This window comes from Oncorhynchus nerka, linkage group LG15, assembly GCF_034236695.1.
Source record: "Oncorhynchus nerka isolate Pitt River linkage group LG15, Oner_Uvic_2.0, whole genome shotgun sequence".
NCBI lineage: Eukaryota > Metazoa > Chordata > Actinopteri > Salmoniformes > Salmonidae > Oncorhynchus > Oncorhynchus nerka.
This window is the reverse complement of record NC_088410.1, coordinates 62,782,999-62,795,818: the sequence shown is the minus strand read 5'-3', so window position 1 is coordinate 62,795,818 and position 12,820 is coordinate 62,782,999. Positions and strand designations below refer to the sequence as shown.

Here is a 12,820-nt window from a genome sequence, read left to right as displayed (position 1 = left end):
GGACACCCCGTCAAATGAGTTGATTCAGCTATTTCAGCCACACCCGTTGCTGACAGGTGTATAAAATCAAGCACACAGCAATTCAATCTCCATAGACAAACATTGGCAGTAGAATGCCCTTACTGAAGAGCTCATTGACTTTCAACTTGGCACCGTCATAGGATGCCACCTTTCCAACAAGTCAGTTTGTCAAATTTCTGCCCTGCTAGAGCTGCCCCGGTCAACTGTAAGTGCTGTTATTGTGAAGTGGAAATGTCTAGGAGCAACAACGGCTCAACCGCGAAGTGGTAGGCCACACAAGCTCACAGAGCGGGACCGCCAAGTGCTGAAGCGCATAAACATTGTCTGTTGCAACACTCATTAACAAGTTCCAAAATGCCGCCGGAAGCAACGTCAGCACAATAGGTGTCCGTCGGTAGTTTTATGAAATGAGTTTCCATGGCAGAGCAGCCACACACAAGCATAAGCTCATCATGCGCAATGCCAAGCGTTGGCTGGAGTGGTGTAAAGCTCGCCACCATTGGACTCTAGAGCAGTGGAAACGAGTTCTCTGGAGTGAGGAATCACGCTTCACCATCTGGCAAATCTGGGTTTGGCGGATACCAGGAGAACGCTACTTGCCTGAATTGCCAGTGCCAACTGTATGGTGGAAAAGGAGCAATGGTCTGGGGCTGTTTTTCATGGTTCGGGCTAGGCTCCTTAGTTCCAGTGAAGGGAAATCTTAATGCTACAGCATACAATGACATTGTAGACGATTCTGTGCTTCCACCTTTGTGGCAACAGTTTGGGGAAGGCCCTTTCCTCTTTCAGCAGGACAATGCCCCCGTGCACAAAGCGAGGTCCATACAGAAATGGTTTGTCGAGTTTGGTGCAGAAGAACTTGACTGGCCTACAGAACCCGGACCCCAACCCCATCGAAAACCTTTGGGATGAATTGGAACGCAGACTGCGAGCCAGACCTAATCACCCAACATCAGTGCCGACTTCACTAATGCTCGTGGCTGAATGAAAGCAAGTTCCCGCAGCAATGATCCAACATTTAGTGGAAAGCCTTCCCAGAAGAGTGGAGGCTGTTTTGGCAGCAAAGGAGGGACCAACTCCATATCAATGCGGCAGCGTAGCCTAGTAGTTAGAGCGTTGGACTAGTAATCAAAATGTTGCAAGATTGAATCCCCGAGCTGACAAGGTACAAAATCGGTCATTCTGCCCCTGAACAAGACAGTTAACCCACTGTTCCTAGGCCGTCATTGAAAATAAGAATTTGTTCTTAACTGACTTGCCTAGTTACATTTTTAAAAATGCCCATGATTTTGGAATGAGATTTGTAATATTGTACTAGGTCTAAGGCACTGGATCTCGGTGCTAGAGGCATCACCTCAACCCTGGTTCGATCCCAAGCTGTATCACAGCCAGCTGTGATCGGGAGTCCCATAGGGCAGCGCACAATTGGCCGGGGTAGGCTGTCATTGTAAATAAGTTGTTCTTAACGGACTTGCCTAGTTAAAGGTTAAATGAGAAAAAAAAATGAAAAGAAAAACAGGGCTCATCTGGGAGACTTTGGTCTCAGCAGTGACTCCCTATCAAAATGAAGGTGAATAAACAGACCTTTGAGTAGGACACCCCTGACTAACTCCCTGCTTCAGTCCTTCTCCTCCTCCCTGCCATCTCATTATGTTCAGCCCTCCTCTGCAGGTGTTGATTGTTTGAGGGGGATGTGGGGTGAACGACCAAGGTCAGTGTTTCTGGGGAAATACATTCAAAAAGAACTTCCTGATCACAAACACAGTTTAATTGAACCCAAGGCGGGCCATTTAATTTGACAAGAAATGGGTTGCAGTTATATCAACTACGTCTTTCGAATTCATGCCAACACATGAACACCAACTACTGCTTGGTATAGGCTCTCTAGAGAACGCCACAAGTCACCCCAGCTACATTTTAGGATCAGCATCAATGTTTTTTATTTTTATAATCAGGTCCAATGAAGAGTATATAACTAAGCATAGCAATGTTTCAATAAAACACCAAAGAACAAATGATTCTATCCAGACAGTGGTGCCATATTACCCCGGCCCCAGATCAGGTTTGTGCTCTTGCCAAGTCCATTGCTCATTGTCAAGCCAAACATGCTTGGCATGACACTAAGTGACAAGTTGACATGATCGCACATACCGGCACTCAGGCTAGTCAGTGTCATATTGTAATTTCCCTGATAATCATTCCGTGTTCATCTCATATTTCCTCTCAACTTTGGCACCCTCCTGAGGACACATATGCATACACTCCCCATCACGCCATCGATCCTAGACAGGACTGTCGGGATTAAAACAGACACAAAACTCACGTCTTTTACAAAGTCTTTTTATTTCAGCATAATGGTAAGAAGCCTCTCCCCTTACTCCATACAATTAAAACTAACTGGATCACAAGGTTTATTTTAGTTATTTTTGATGCACTTATTTTGCCTACACAAAAGAATAATCAATATAAGATCCCATCTTAACTGGAGGACCATAACTGCATGCAAGACTAACAGAGAAAAATAAAAGGCTAACCTGTGATAGCTACTGTAGATGCTGTTGCTTACCTCTAGCAATATCATTTACTACAAATAGAAGGGGATTTGTATGAAAACAGTCATTGTCTTGAGGTACAACCACCTCTAATGTTTAAATTACTAGATGCCCTGGGCTCTCAACACAGTCCTGATCCTAATGGTTCTGTCCATCTTCTTTGTCAAGTTGAGGAGTAAGAGGCTCTGTCTAAAGACTAAAATCTAGTACTGATTTAAAAAAGAAAAATATCCATATTCCATGTTTTTTTGTCTTTTGTTTTTATCACTCCAGTGTTTACAATACTTTCAGAAATGAAATAAAAAAGGTCCTTGAAACATTAACAGAATCGTCAAATGCGATGGGGAAGAGAGAAGAGCTCTTCTCTAAATCGCTCCATCCTTTGTCTGATGCTTAGAAGAAAAAAAACATTTCACTGTATTAACTGATCAGACAAAGAGATTCTATTGCATTTTCACCATAAGATTGATAACAATACTTAAAAAGACAAGAACATAGGGATTTAAAAGTTCATGGCAACCCGCCTTGCCCTATGGCCTCACAGGTGGGCAGTCGTGGTCACTGGTGGCATCTTCCCCACATTTCTTAGGGAAAGGGCTTGCCAAATCATACAGTAAGCTGGAGTCTCTTAACCCTGGTACTAGGAGGCACCTGTGTTTGCTGGATGGCATCCTCTAATCACTCAGGCATAATTGAACAGTCCAATCTCTTAACTACTGCCGACTGTACATCGCAACATTTCTGGAATATACATACGGTATTACTCAATAAACAAAGGTACATTGTTTCACTAACAGTAGTAGCATGGTGATATAGAGAAACATTCATTCAATTCAATGATTCGGTTGAAGTGAAGTCCAGCACACACAGGGAGTCCTCAGGGCCAAGTTTCAGAGAGCCCCTCCTAGGCTGCTCTACTAGTCCAGACAGGCTGCTGGGGAACACCGCTAACAGACCCACTGACTAACCCACATAGAAATAGATAAAATGTCAGAGTAGGTAGACATTAACTAGAGCATCTCCGTGCTCTGTAACCATTACAATTAGAGGGGGTAAACCACAGACATGTTTAAAAGTTTGTTACATGTTACAGAGTCATTCATTACAATATCATTTAGCACTACATTGATTATTTAAGAGTCAGATCTTATTTGGGTTAAGGCTAACCCCAGAAAGAACATAACACAAATCCTTTATACACACACATACCCCACATAACTCAGGAAAAGGCATTTGTTAGTGTGTAGTGAAAGCAATTGCTGATTTAGCTATGACAAAATGATCGATATGGCCTGTAGCTGGCCAAAGCACTGCCTGACTGATATTAGCATCTCACTGGAATTGTCAAATGATTACACAAGGGGTTACATTATTAACAATAATAACCAGCACTATATCAATTATCTCAAAGAACAGAGGAAGGATTTGCCAATGGCACTATAAGCCTATGCCTTATAGTGCCATTGCAGTAAGCAGTGTTCTATAAGGTTGACAGCTTTGGAAAAATATACCCCGCTTGTAAAAGGCAGTGGCTCGTCCTTATAATCGTATAATAATAATTAAACCATTAATTCAAAAAACAAAAAAGGCAAATGAATAAAATACAAAACATGTAAAAAATAAGCACGCTCTAAGGCCACAAGATTTTGTATACCTCCTGCTATCCTCTCAACGTGAGGATCTGTACAAACTTGCTGAAGCTGCCATCTTGTGCCGTTGTTTTCCACGTACATCTGTAATGGAACTGACCGTGAAAGAGCCTGCGATCTTCTCACATAGACCTCTGTACATACGTACACCGTTAAAGGGTGTAATGGGAAATGGTAACGCCGTCATCCTGCCCGTGCCACTTCCTGAGTCATCAGCACATCCTCTATCCAATAAAACATCCTCTGACCTGACCCTTCACCTTTGACCTGTTAGGACGTCCTCCACTTGCTTATACCGTCCTAAATTAACTATATGGAACCCCTTTTTCTTTAACAGTTCTGACACCTGTACCAGTCTGACAACTTCTCCTTTTTTCCCCCTTTCACAAACTACATGTTCTACATTTTCCACAGACATCCTCTGTTGTATACTGTTATATATTCATGTATATATATATATATACACACACACACACACATTCATCATTACCATGGTGTAACGACAAACAGAACCCCACCCTCCCCAAGAGTACCACCAAGTGCACAAACAATAAACCTAAATAATACAAAACTTAACTTTGAGAAAGGATCTGATATATTAAGAACAAAATAGACTAACTATCGAAGGAAACTCGCTCTCAAAAGACGACAAAACACAACAAATAAAAACAGGTAACTGCTAAAATAAAGGAAACACCAATATAAAGTGTCTTAATAGGGCATTGTGCCACCACGAGCCAGAGCAGCTTCAAAACACCGTGGCATGGATTCTACAAGTGTCTGGAACTCTAGCGCAGGGATGCGACACCGTTCTTTCACGCGAAATTCCATCATTTGGTGTTTTGTTGACGGTGGAGGAAAAATCTTTCTCGGGCGCCGCTCCAGAATCTCCCGTTAAGTGTTCAATTGGGTTGAGATCTGGTGACTGAGACATACACACACACACACACACACTTTAAACCCCTATGCACCTTTGAGACCTGTTTCAAAGTCACAGATCTCTCCTTCTAGTCATAGGAGCTAAACTAAGGGGCAACTGAGCATTTTCACACATGACCCTAAGCATGATGGCATGTTAATTAAGTCAGGAACCAAACCTGTGTGGAAGCACCTGCTTTCAATATACTTTGTATCCCTCATTTACTCAAGTGTTTCCTTTATTTGGGCAGTTACCTGTATTTGTCCCCTCTGTCATAGTAACCTCAGGACTGGAGCTGCAGGATCAGTCTTTGCCAGAGTGTGGCCACTGAGCGCAGGGCTGCATGACAAAGACCCTGTGGCAAGTCCTGTCTCTCTGTGGAGGTGGTAGTCGTGTATGTGTGTAAGTGTATGGAGGGACGATGGGGGTGGTGGGAATGTCAGTCAGACAGCCAGCCGACCAGGAGGGGGGTGCAGGGGGCTCCAAGTTGGTGGAGCGGGCGGGGGCTCCTGGGAGTAAGGGCGGGGCTCGCAGCACGGCTGGTTCTCCACCTTGGCCACACCCCTGCCCTGGCACAGCCGTCGATGTCGAAGCAGCCGGTCCGTCCGCGAGAAGTTCTACAACACATACATAGAGGAGGATTTATTCAGCATTCATTTTAAAAAACAGATGAGTGTGTGGACACATGCCCAATACAACTAAACCCACTGTGTCTGTTTGATCAAATGGGACTTTCTCGTGCATGGAGGCTCGTGTGCGCCTGTCAGAGTATGTGCACACATTCTCTTACCTGCTGGCACTGCTCATACGGAGAACACTGACGCGGGCAGGCATCTGTTTGTGTTCGTATGTGTCACTGTGTGCATCACCAGTGAGATACGTTATCTTACGTGATGGCACTGCTCGCCCTCAAACATTACTTTTCTAACTTGGTAGGGCACATCTTCGCTACAAGTGCTGCATAGGTATGATGCGTGCCTGTATCAGTATGTATGTGTGCTTCTGTGATAACAGTCTGCTATGAGCTGGCACTGCTCACCCTGCGACAGATGTTTTGTGACGTAAGAGGACATTTCCATGTGGGTCCACGTGTGCATGCGTTCCTCAGTACCAGCACGTAAGGCGTGTTCTGTTATGAGCTGGCACTGCTCACACTGAGAAGGTATCTTTCCAATGCGGGCGGCCGTGTGTGTGTGTAGGTGCCTGGGTGTGTGTGTGTGTACGTGCCTGGGTGTGTGTGTGTGTGTGTGTGTGTGTACGTGCCTGGGTGTGTGTGTGCCTGGGTGTGTGTGTGCGCGCGCGTTCTCTTACCTGCTGGCAGCGCTCACACTGATAAGGCTTCTCTCCGCTGTGGACACGCTTGTGTCTCTCCAGATGGTAACGCTGGATAAACCTCATGTCACACATGTCACAAGCAAAAGGCTTCTCCCCTAAAAGAGCACACAAACAGATTCATCACATCAAATCCACAGAGTCCAACCACAACAAACTGTATATGATTTGCTCTTACTAAAGTCTCCTGGTTACATTAACTGCATCTACAAATGTTTGTTAAAGTGATGGGAAACTAGGTTTCTTTAGTTCTCATGACAAAACTAAGTCAATTTCTGGACAGGAATTAAGCATGATAGGAAACTACACTTCCGGTAACATTTTAAGATGTTTTGTCATCAACTCATTATGTGTAGATTAGAGTGGAATCTCTGTTTTTGTATTAAAAAAAAAATGATATTCATCATACCAACTCGATGCCCCTGAAACGTTTTACTTGATAGTTTGAGGCTGGTTCAACATCCCATCAAATGACTTGACAATCCAAACTCGAGTTTGTTGTGGTCGTATGTTTTTTGATTAAAAAGAGCCTTTCTTGGGGATAAGGGTATGGTAAATGGGCGCATACCCGTATGAGTGTGGCTGTGTCTCTCCAGGTGGTTACGCTGTATAAACCTCATGTCACACATGGAACAAGCATACGGCTTCACCCCTATACACACACAGAGCAATACATTAGCTCTCATTCTCCAATGTGTACAAACACAACTGAAAGAGCTCAAGCTAGCTCTACAAACACTATTCTGAGAGAAAAGTTGTCTACCATAAGCATGTTACAATTACAGTAAGTGCTTTTTGTCCATGTCACAATGTGGACAATCTATTACAAGGATGTGAAGATGCTGCAATCTAACTGGTGCTATCAGCTCAAATGAAGACTACTTTTGATATTTCAACTGTTGCATCAAAAAAAACAAGAGTAGCTAAATATGAACAATCAACGCATGCAATTGTGAACTAATTGTGAACTAAGCACCGAATAAAAGTACATAATAAAATCTGGAATTGTGTGTCAATAAAGCCATTGCAGAATGCATTATCCCACCACAAAATAACTAGCTCGAAAGCCAAATATCGTAAAGTAAATATCACTAAATAACGTACCATGTGTGTCAACATCGAAAACTAACCATTTTACCATGTTAGTTGTAGTTACAAGTTAACAGAAATGTACACTAAACGATCATTGTCTAGCTAAGTAGCTAGACAATCTCTCACAAGCCTAAAAACGCCACCTTGTTTTAAAATATAAATGATTTAAGCCGACATGGAAGTGCCTGGTCAAGACATGTTGGAAACATTTCATTATTCTAATAAATTATGTATTCATTATCTTGACATCCAAATGATAAAATCGCAATTAGCTGAAGATCTTTAGGGGTCGAGCTTTAAAACGGCATTTCTGAAACAGATAATATGGAACATGTACTAGAATGTATTACAAATAGCGTTGCTGCAGTGTTTAAAACTTAAAAACTAAATACTCATTTCTCCTTACAAAATGATGTAGATGAGAAACTGTTCTTTTCTAGAACTCTTCCAATACTTTCATCTGTGAAAGTCCATTACTAACATCCTTTACTAGCTTCTATATGTGTGATGGGTACGGTGAGCGGGCCCATACCCGTGTGAGTGAGGCTGTGTCTTGTCAGGTGGTAGCGCTGAACAAACCTCATGTCACACATGGTACAAGCGTAAGGTTTCACACCTGAATGCACAGAGCATTGAGATATTACTTTTGTTCCTCACACTCCAATTGGAAGTTTAAAGTACAGTATATCCATTTATGCTTAAATTTAACCACTCATTTCAATCCATGCAGTCATTGACAGGGGGATTCAGATGGAAGAATAAGGGAGATGTTTTCTCCAACAATTTGTTTTTACTATGTATTTTTTAAACGCTTTAGTCCACAGCCACAACACATCACATGAGCTGATGATTGTAGTCTAAACGGTAAAAATATCCCTTCTCATCCAGACTTCTGGAAATCAAACCTAACTTGAAAACAATACTTCACCTATATTTCTTTGTGCATGACGACTAGCATATACATCCTGAAAACCCTGTATAGTGGGGTTCAGGTGTGGCCTGATCTTGGGCACAGTGGGTACGGTGAACGAACCCATACCCAAATGAGTGAGGCTGTGTCTTGAGAGGTGGTATCGCTGGTAAAACCTCTTGTCACACATGGTGCAACCGTACGGCTTCACCCCTACACACACACACACACACACACACACACACGCACGCATCAATACACAACTTTGTACCTCGTTAGTCTTCCACTATTAGGTTTACCACACATTTCAGACACAAATACAGCACAGACAATATACACCAGGTGCTGTTATCAACCTTCTGCCTTCACGCAACAGAACTGGTGTTGCCAACTTTTTGTGGGGAAAGCAAACAGGTATTGGTAGCGCAATATATCACTAGAAATTGTAGACGAAGTAGAAAATTGATTTGTGTGATAATGTCAACACAAATTTGTAAGGCATGTGATCATCAGCACAGTGAGTGCGTATGCTGCTGTTCTGAATAGGCAAATTCACTGCAAGCAAGTCGCTGACTTTCTGAACACTCAGAGTTAAAACTCAGAATTCCTTAAATGTTGCTGAATTTTCCTTAGTCATGTTTAGGGGGGAAAGGAGAGGGGGATCCAAAAGATCTAGTGCAAAGTGGCTAAGTTCGCAACACTAAGCTGGATTGGATGTTTTCAGATTGTAGACATCTTTAACAGATTCTGCAGGTTCCCAATAACAGCAATTCCAAAAACACTCATCATAACTGGTTTGAAAACACACCTAACCTTTTGGAAGACATCTCGACAAACGTGAGTTATTCCAATTGAAAAATGATTGAGGCATGTTTTACTGTGTGGTCAGTGTTGTTATTTTCGCCAATTAAGATTAATGCATTTATTATGCTTTAGTCCACAACACATGTCATGGCCTGATGACATTTGGTTGTAAAACTAGTCCTTCTCATCCTTAAGATAAATTACATGGATTTCTTGGGGTAATGAAACTGAACATCTAAAACAACATTTCACCTATATATTTATTTTAGCACAACTAGCATATCAATTCTGCCAACCCTGTATAGTGGGGTTCAGGTGTAGCCTAATCTTGGGTACGGTGGGTACGGTGAGCGGACCATACCCAAATGAGTGAGGCTGTGTCTTGCCAGGAGGTAACGCTGGTAAAACCTCTTGTCACACATGGTGCAACCGTACGGCTTCACTCCTATACACACACACAAGAGCATCAATACATTACTGTTGTGCCTCACACACCATATTAAAGTCCAATATTAGGTTTACCATAAACCCCAAGCACAAAAACAGCAGGACTGACTATATACCCGTGGCTATTATGAACATTCTGCCTTCACACAACAGGACTGGTGTTACCAACTTTTTTTTAGGGGGAGGGGAGGGGGGGGTAGCTATTGGCTGCACAATTTGTCACTAGAAGTTGTTAGATGACAACAAATTGCAAGGAATGTGAACATCACATAGCCGGTTGCTAATTCCTGAAACCTCTCAGAAGCAAACCCTCTGAGAATGCCTTGAATACTGCTGAATTTGTCTTAGTCACTTTCAGGGGGTAGAAATGGGAGGAGGGATCCAAAACTTTGCTAGATCTAGTGACTCTAGCGCAAAGTGGCCAAGTTGGCAACACTGAGCAGGATTGGGTGTTTTCAGATTGTAGAAATCTTTAACAGTTTTCAATGACCTCCATTTACAATAACACATAACTGTCAGGTTTGAAGAAAAAAAACACACATACAAATCCTGGAAGACATCTCCACAACCATCATTTAAAAAAATACATGTTTTTTTAGAACTTACTGAGGCATGAGTTACTGAGTGGTCAATGGAGTTTCTAGCCAAAAAATGTAATGCTTTTATCCAGAAGACATCATGTGCTGATGTCATCCGGAGGTGATATTAGCCCAACAGAATCATCCTTAAAGGGTAATTAAATTCTGGACTTATTTGGATATTAAAACCTATAATAAAATAAACTATATATTTCACCTGTACATTTCTTTGTGCATTACTAGTTTATAAATCCTGCCAACCCTGTATACTGGGGTTCAGGTGTAGCCTGGTCATAATGACAGGAGTACAGTGATCTGACCCATACCCATGTGAGTGACGTTGTGTCTGGCCAGGTGGTGGCGCTGATAAAACCTCTTGTCACACATGGTGCAAGCATACGGCTTCACTCCTACACACACACACACACACACACACACACACACACACAGAACATCATTGTATTATAACAATTGAAAATGTTTGAGTCGATTAATATGTGTACGCGTTGATTGTTTATTAACCACTGTTGTTAATCTATGCAATTATAACAGAGGATTCACACTGAAGAAATGTAAATTACACCGCCACTTCGATAACTCGCGGTGGTTTTGGGAGTCCAACAAAGCACAAGTTAATGTTATATTTTTGGATATACGTGAATTGAGGCTGAGCAACAAAATGTTATCTTTATAGAACACCATTTTAATTATGGTAGAAAATATAGGGTTTAGAATGTAGAAATATCACACTTAATGACAAGTTCACCATCTCATACCTAAAACACCACGTCACACAGAATACAGGACAACTAATAATATGTACAGAGTGCCGTTCTGTTATCAACAAGCTGCTTTCATGTAGCAGAACTGACCCGTTTTCAGATGGTAAACCGACTTCAACTACTTTACAAAAAGGTTGAATTTTTTTTTTTTAAGAACTTGCTCAATTCAAATATTTTCGGGTTGAAAATAAACAATTAGATAACGCAAGTTATCTGAATCCGCATGCTATTGAGGTGCGAGTTATCGAACAGTCGGTGTAGTTGTTTTTCCCCAAATAACAAAACACATCACATGAGCTGATGACAACATCTGGTAGTAATATTAGCCCTTCTCATCCTCAAGGGAAATGGAATTATGGGGCGTTTTGGATCTCAAACCTAACATGCAAACATTTCACCAATAGCCTTAATGACATACCCATGTGAGTGACGCTGTGTCTTGCTAGGTGGTGGCGCTGGTAAAACCGCTTGTCACACATGGTGCAAGCGTACGGCTTCACCCCTATACACACAAAACAATATATTACTTAGGTTCTCAAAATTCATCCACTAAAAGTACTCCAATATTGTGTATTAATTTAAGCGCCACTGCTTTCCATCAGAACTTATGGGAGATTGTTATCAAATATCTTATCTGCACATTTCTTGTGTATGATGACTGGCATTTAAATCCCGCCACCCCTGTAGACCAGGGTTCAGGTGTAGCCTGATCTTAATGACACGGGTACAGTGATCGGCCCCATACCCATATGAGTGATGCTGTGTCTCCGCAGGTGGTGACGCTGATAAAACCTCTTGTCACACATGGTGCAAGCGAACGGCTTCACCCCTACACACACACAGAACATCAGATTATTTTTGTTTCTCACTCAGTCAATATTATTAAGTTCAGTTAAAACTGTATACTAAAACGACTGCATATAAACATCTGATGTGCTTTATTAGCCGGTGGTACATCTGGCCTTAGTGGGTGTGAACTTACGAAGTGACGTATTTGTAATAGTTTGATCTTAGCAAACCAATTTGAGGCATGGCTCCAAATCAGAGACGTGTGGTGTGTTAGCGAAATATACAAGACCTGCAGGTTATACATCGTCAAAATCTGTGGTCAATGTGTAGCGCTTGTGGGGAAAACCAACTATCCGAAGGAAAGAAAAGAAAAGTAAAACAGAAAGGACTGAAGCAGCTAGCCACATTTCCCAGGGCTTTCTCCCGTTGTTACTATTGGGTTAAAGGGTCTGGTGCGTGAGTATGTATACCAGTATGTATACCAGGGTTCATGTGTAGCCTGATCTTAATGACACGGGCATGGTGAACAGACCCATACCCATATGAGTGATGCTGTGTCTCCGCAGGTGGTGGCGCTCATAAAACCGCTTGTCACACATGGTGCAAGCGAACGGCTTCACCCCTACACACACAGAACATCAGGTTATTTTTGTGTCTCACTGTTCATCGAGTGAAGTCTTCCAATATTAAAAGGTCAAGTATATACATTTATACGACATTGATTTCCTATTTAAAAATAAATAAATAATAATAATAAATCACTGGATGTCAATAATTTACAGGTTATTTACCCGGAGGAATCAAAATACTCCACCACCTCAATAGCTTGCGGTTGTTGGGGTTTTATAAACTAAAAGTGTTGACAAGATGCGTGAATTAAGGGTAGCCAATAAAATCTGCACTTGGATGACGACAAGTTTGTGATCTCTTACCATTAACTTCACA

The 12,820-nt window shown here is 42.0% G+C and overlaps 1 protein-coding gene across 37 annotated transcripts in view; it reads right to left on the bottom strand.

The window, feature by feature from the left end:
• Window positions 1–2,345: 2,345 nt before the first annotated feature.
• The window catches only part of LOC115143090 (gastrula zinc finger protein XlCGF57.1-like), a 32,242-nt gene continuing 21,767 nt past the window's right edge, over window positions 2,346–12,820 (bottom strand). For 20 of the 37 annotated variants that reach the window (XM_029683136.2, XM_029683135.2, XM_029683133.2 and 17 more), the window contains 10 exons: window positions 12,414–12,497; window positions 11,832–11,915; window positions 11,505–11,588; window positions 10,631–10,714; window positions 9,641–9,724; window positions 8,605–8,688; window positions 8,098–8,181; window positions 7,042–7,125; window positions 6,453–6,571; window positions 2,346–5,758 (listed from right to left, as the gene is read on the bottom strand). In XM_029683136.2, coding sequence (XP_029538996.1) covers window positions 5,585–5,758; window positions 6,453–6,571; window positions 7,042–7,125; window positions 8,098–8,181; window positions 8,605–8,688; window positions 9,641–9,724; window positions 10,631–10,714; window positions 11,505–11,588; window positions 11,832–11,915; window positions 12,414–12,497 — 965 coding nt within the window. In that variant the 3' untranslated portion in view covers window positions 2,346–5,584. The remainder of the gene's footprint in view (window positions 5,759–6,452; window positions 6,572–7,041; window positions 7,126–8,097; window positions 8,182–8,604; window positions 8,689–9,640; window positions 9,725–10,630; window positions 10,715–11,504; window positions 11,589–11,831; window positions 11,916–12,413; window positions 12,498–12,820) is intronic. The other 17 variants (XM_065001782.1, XM_065001785.1, XM_029683148.2 and 14 more) reach the window with 13 other exon arrangements.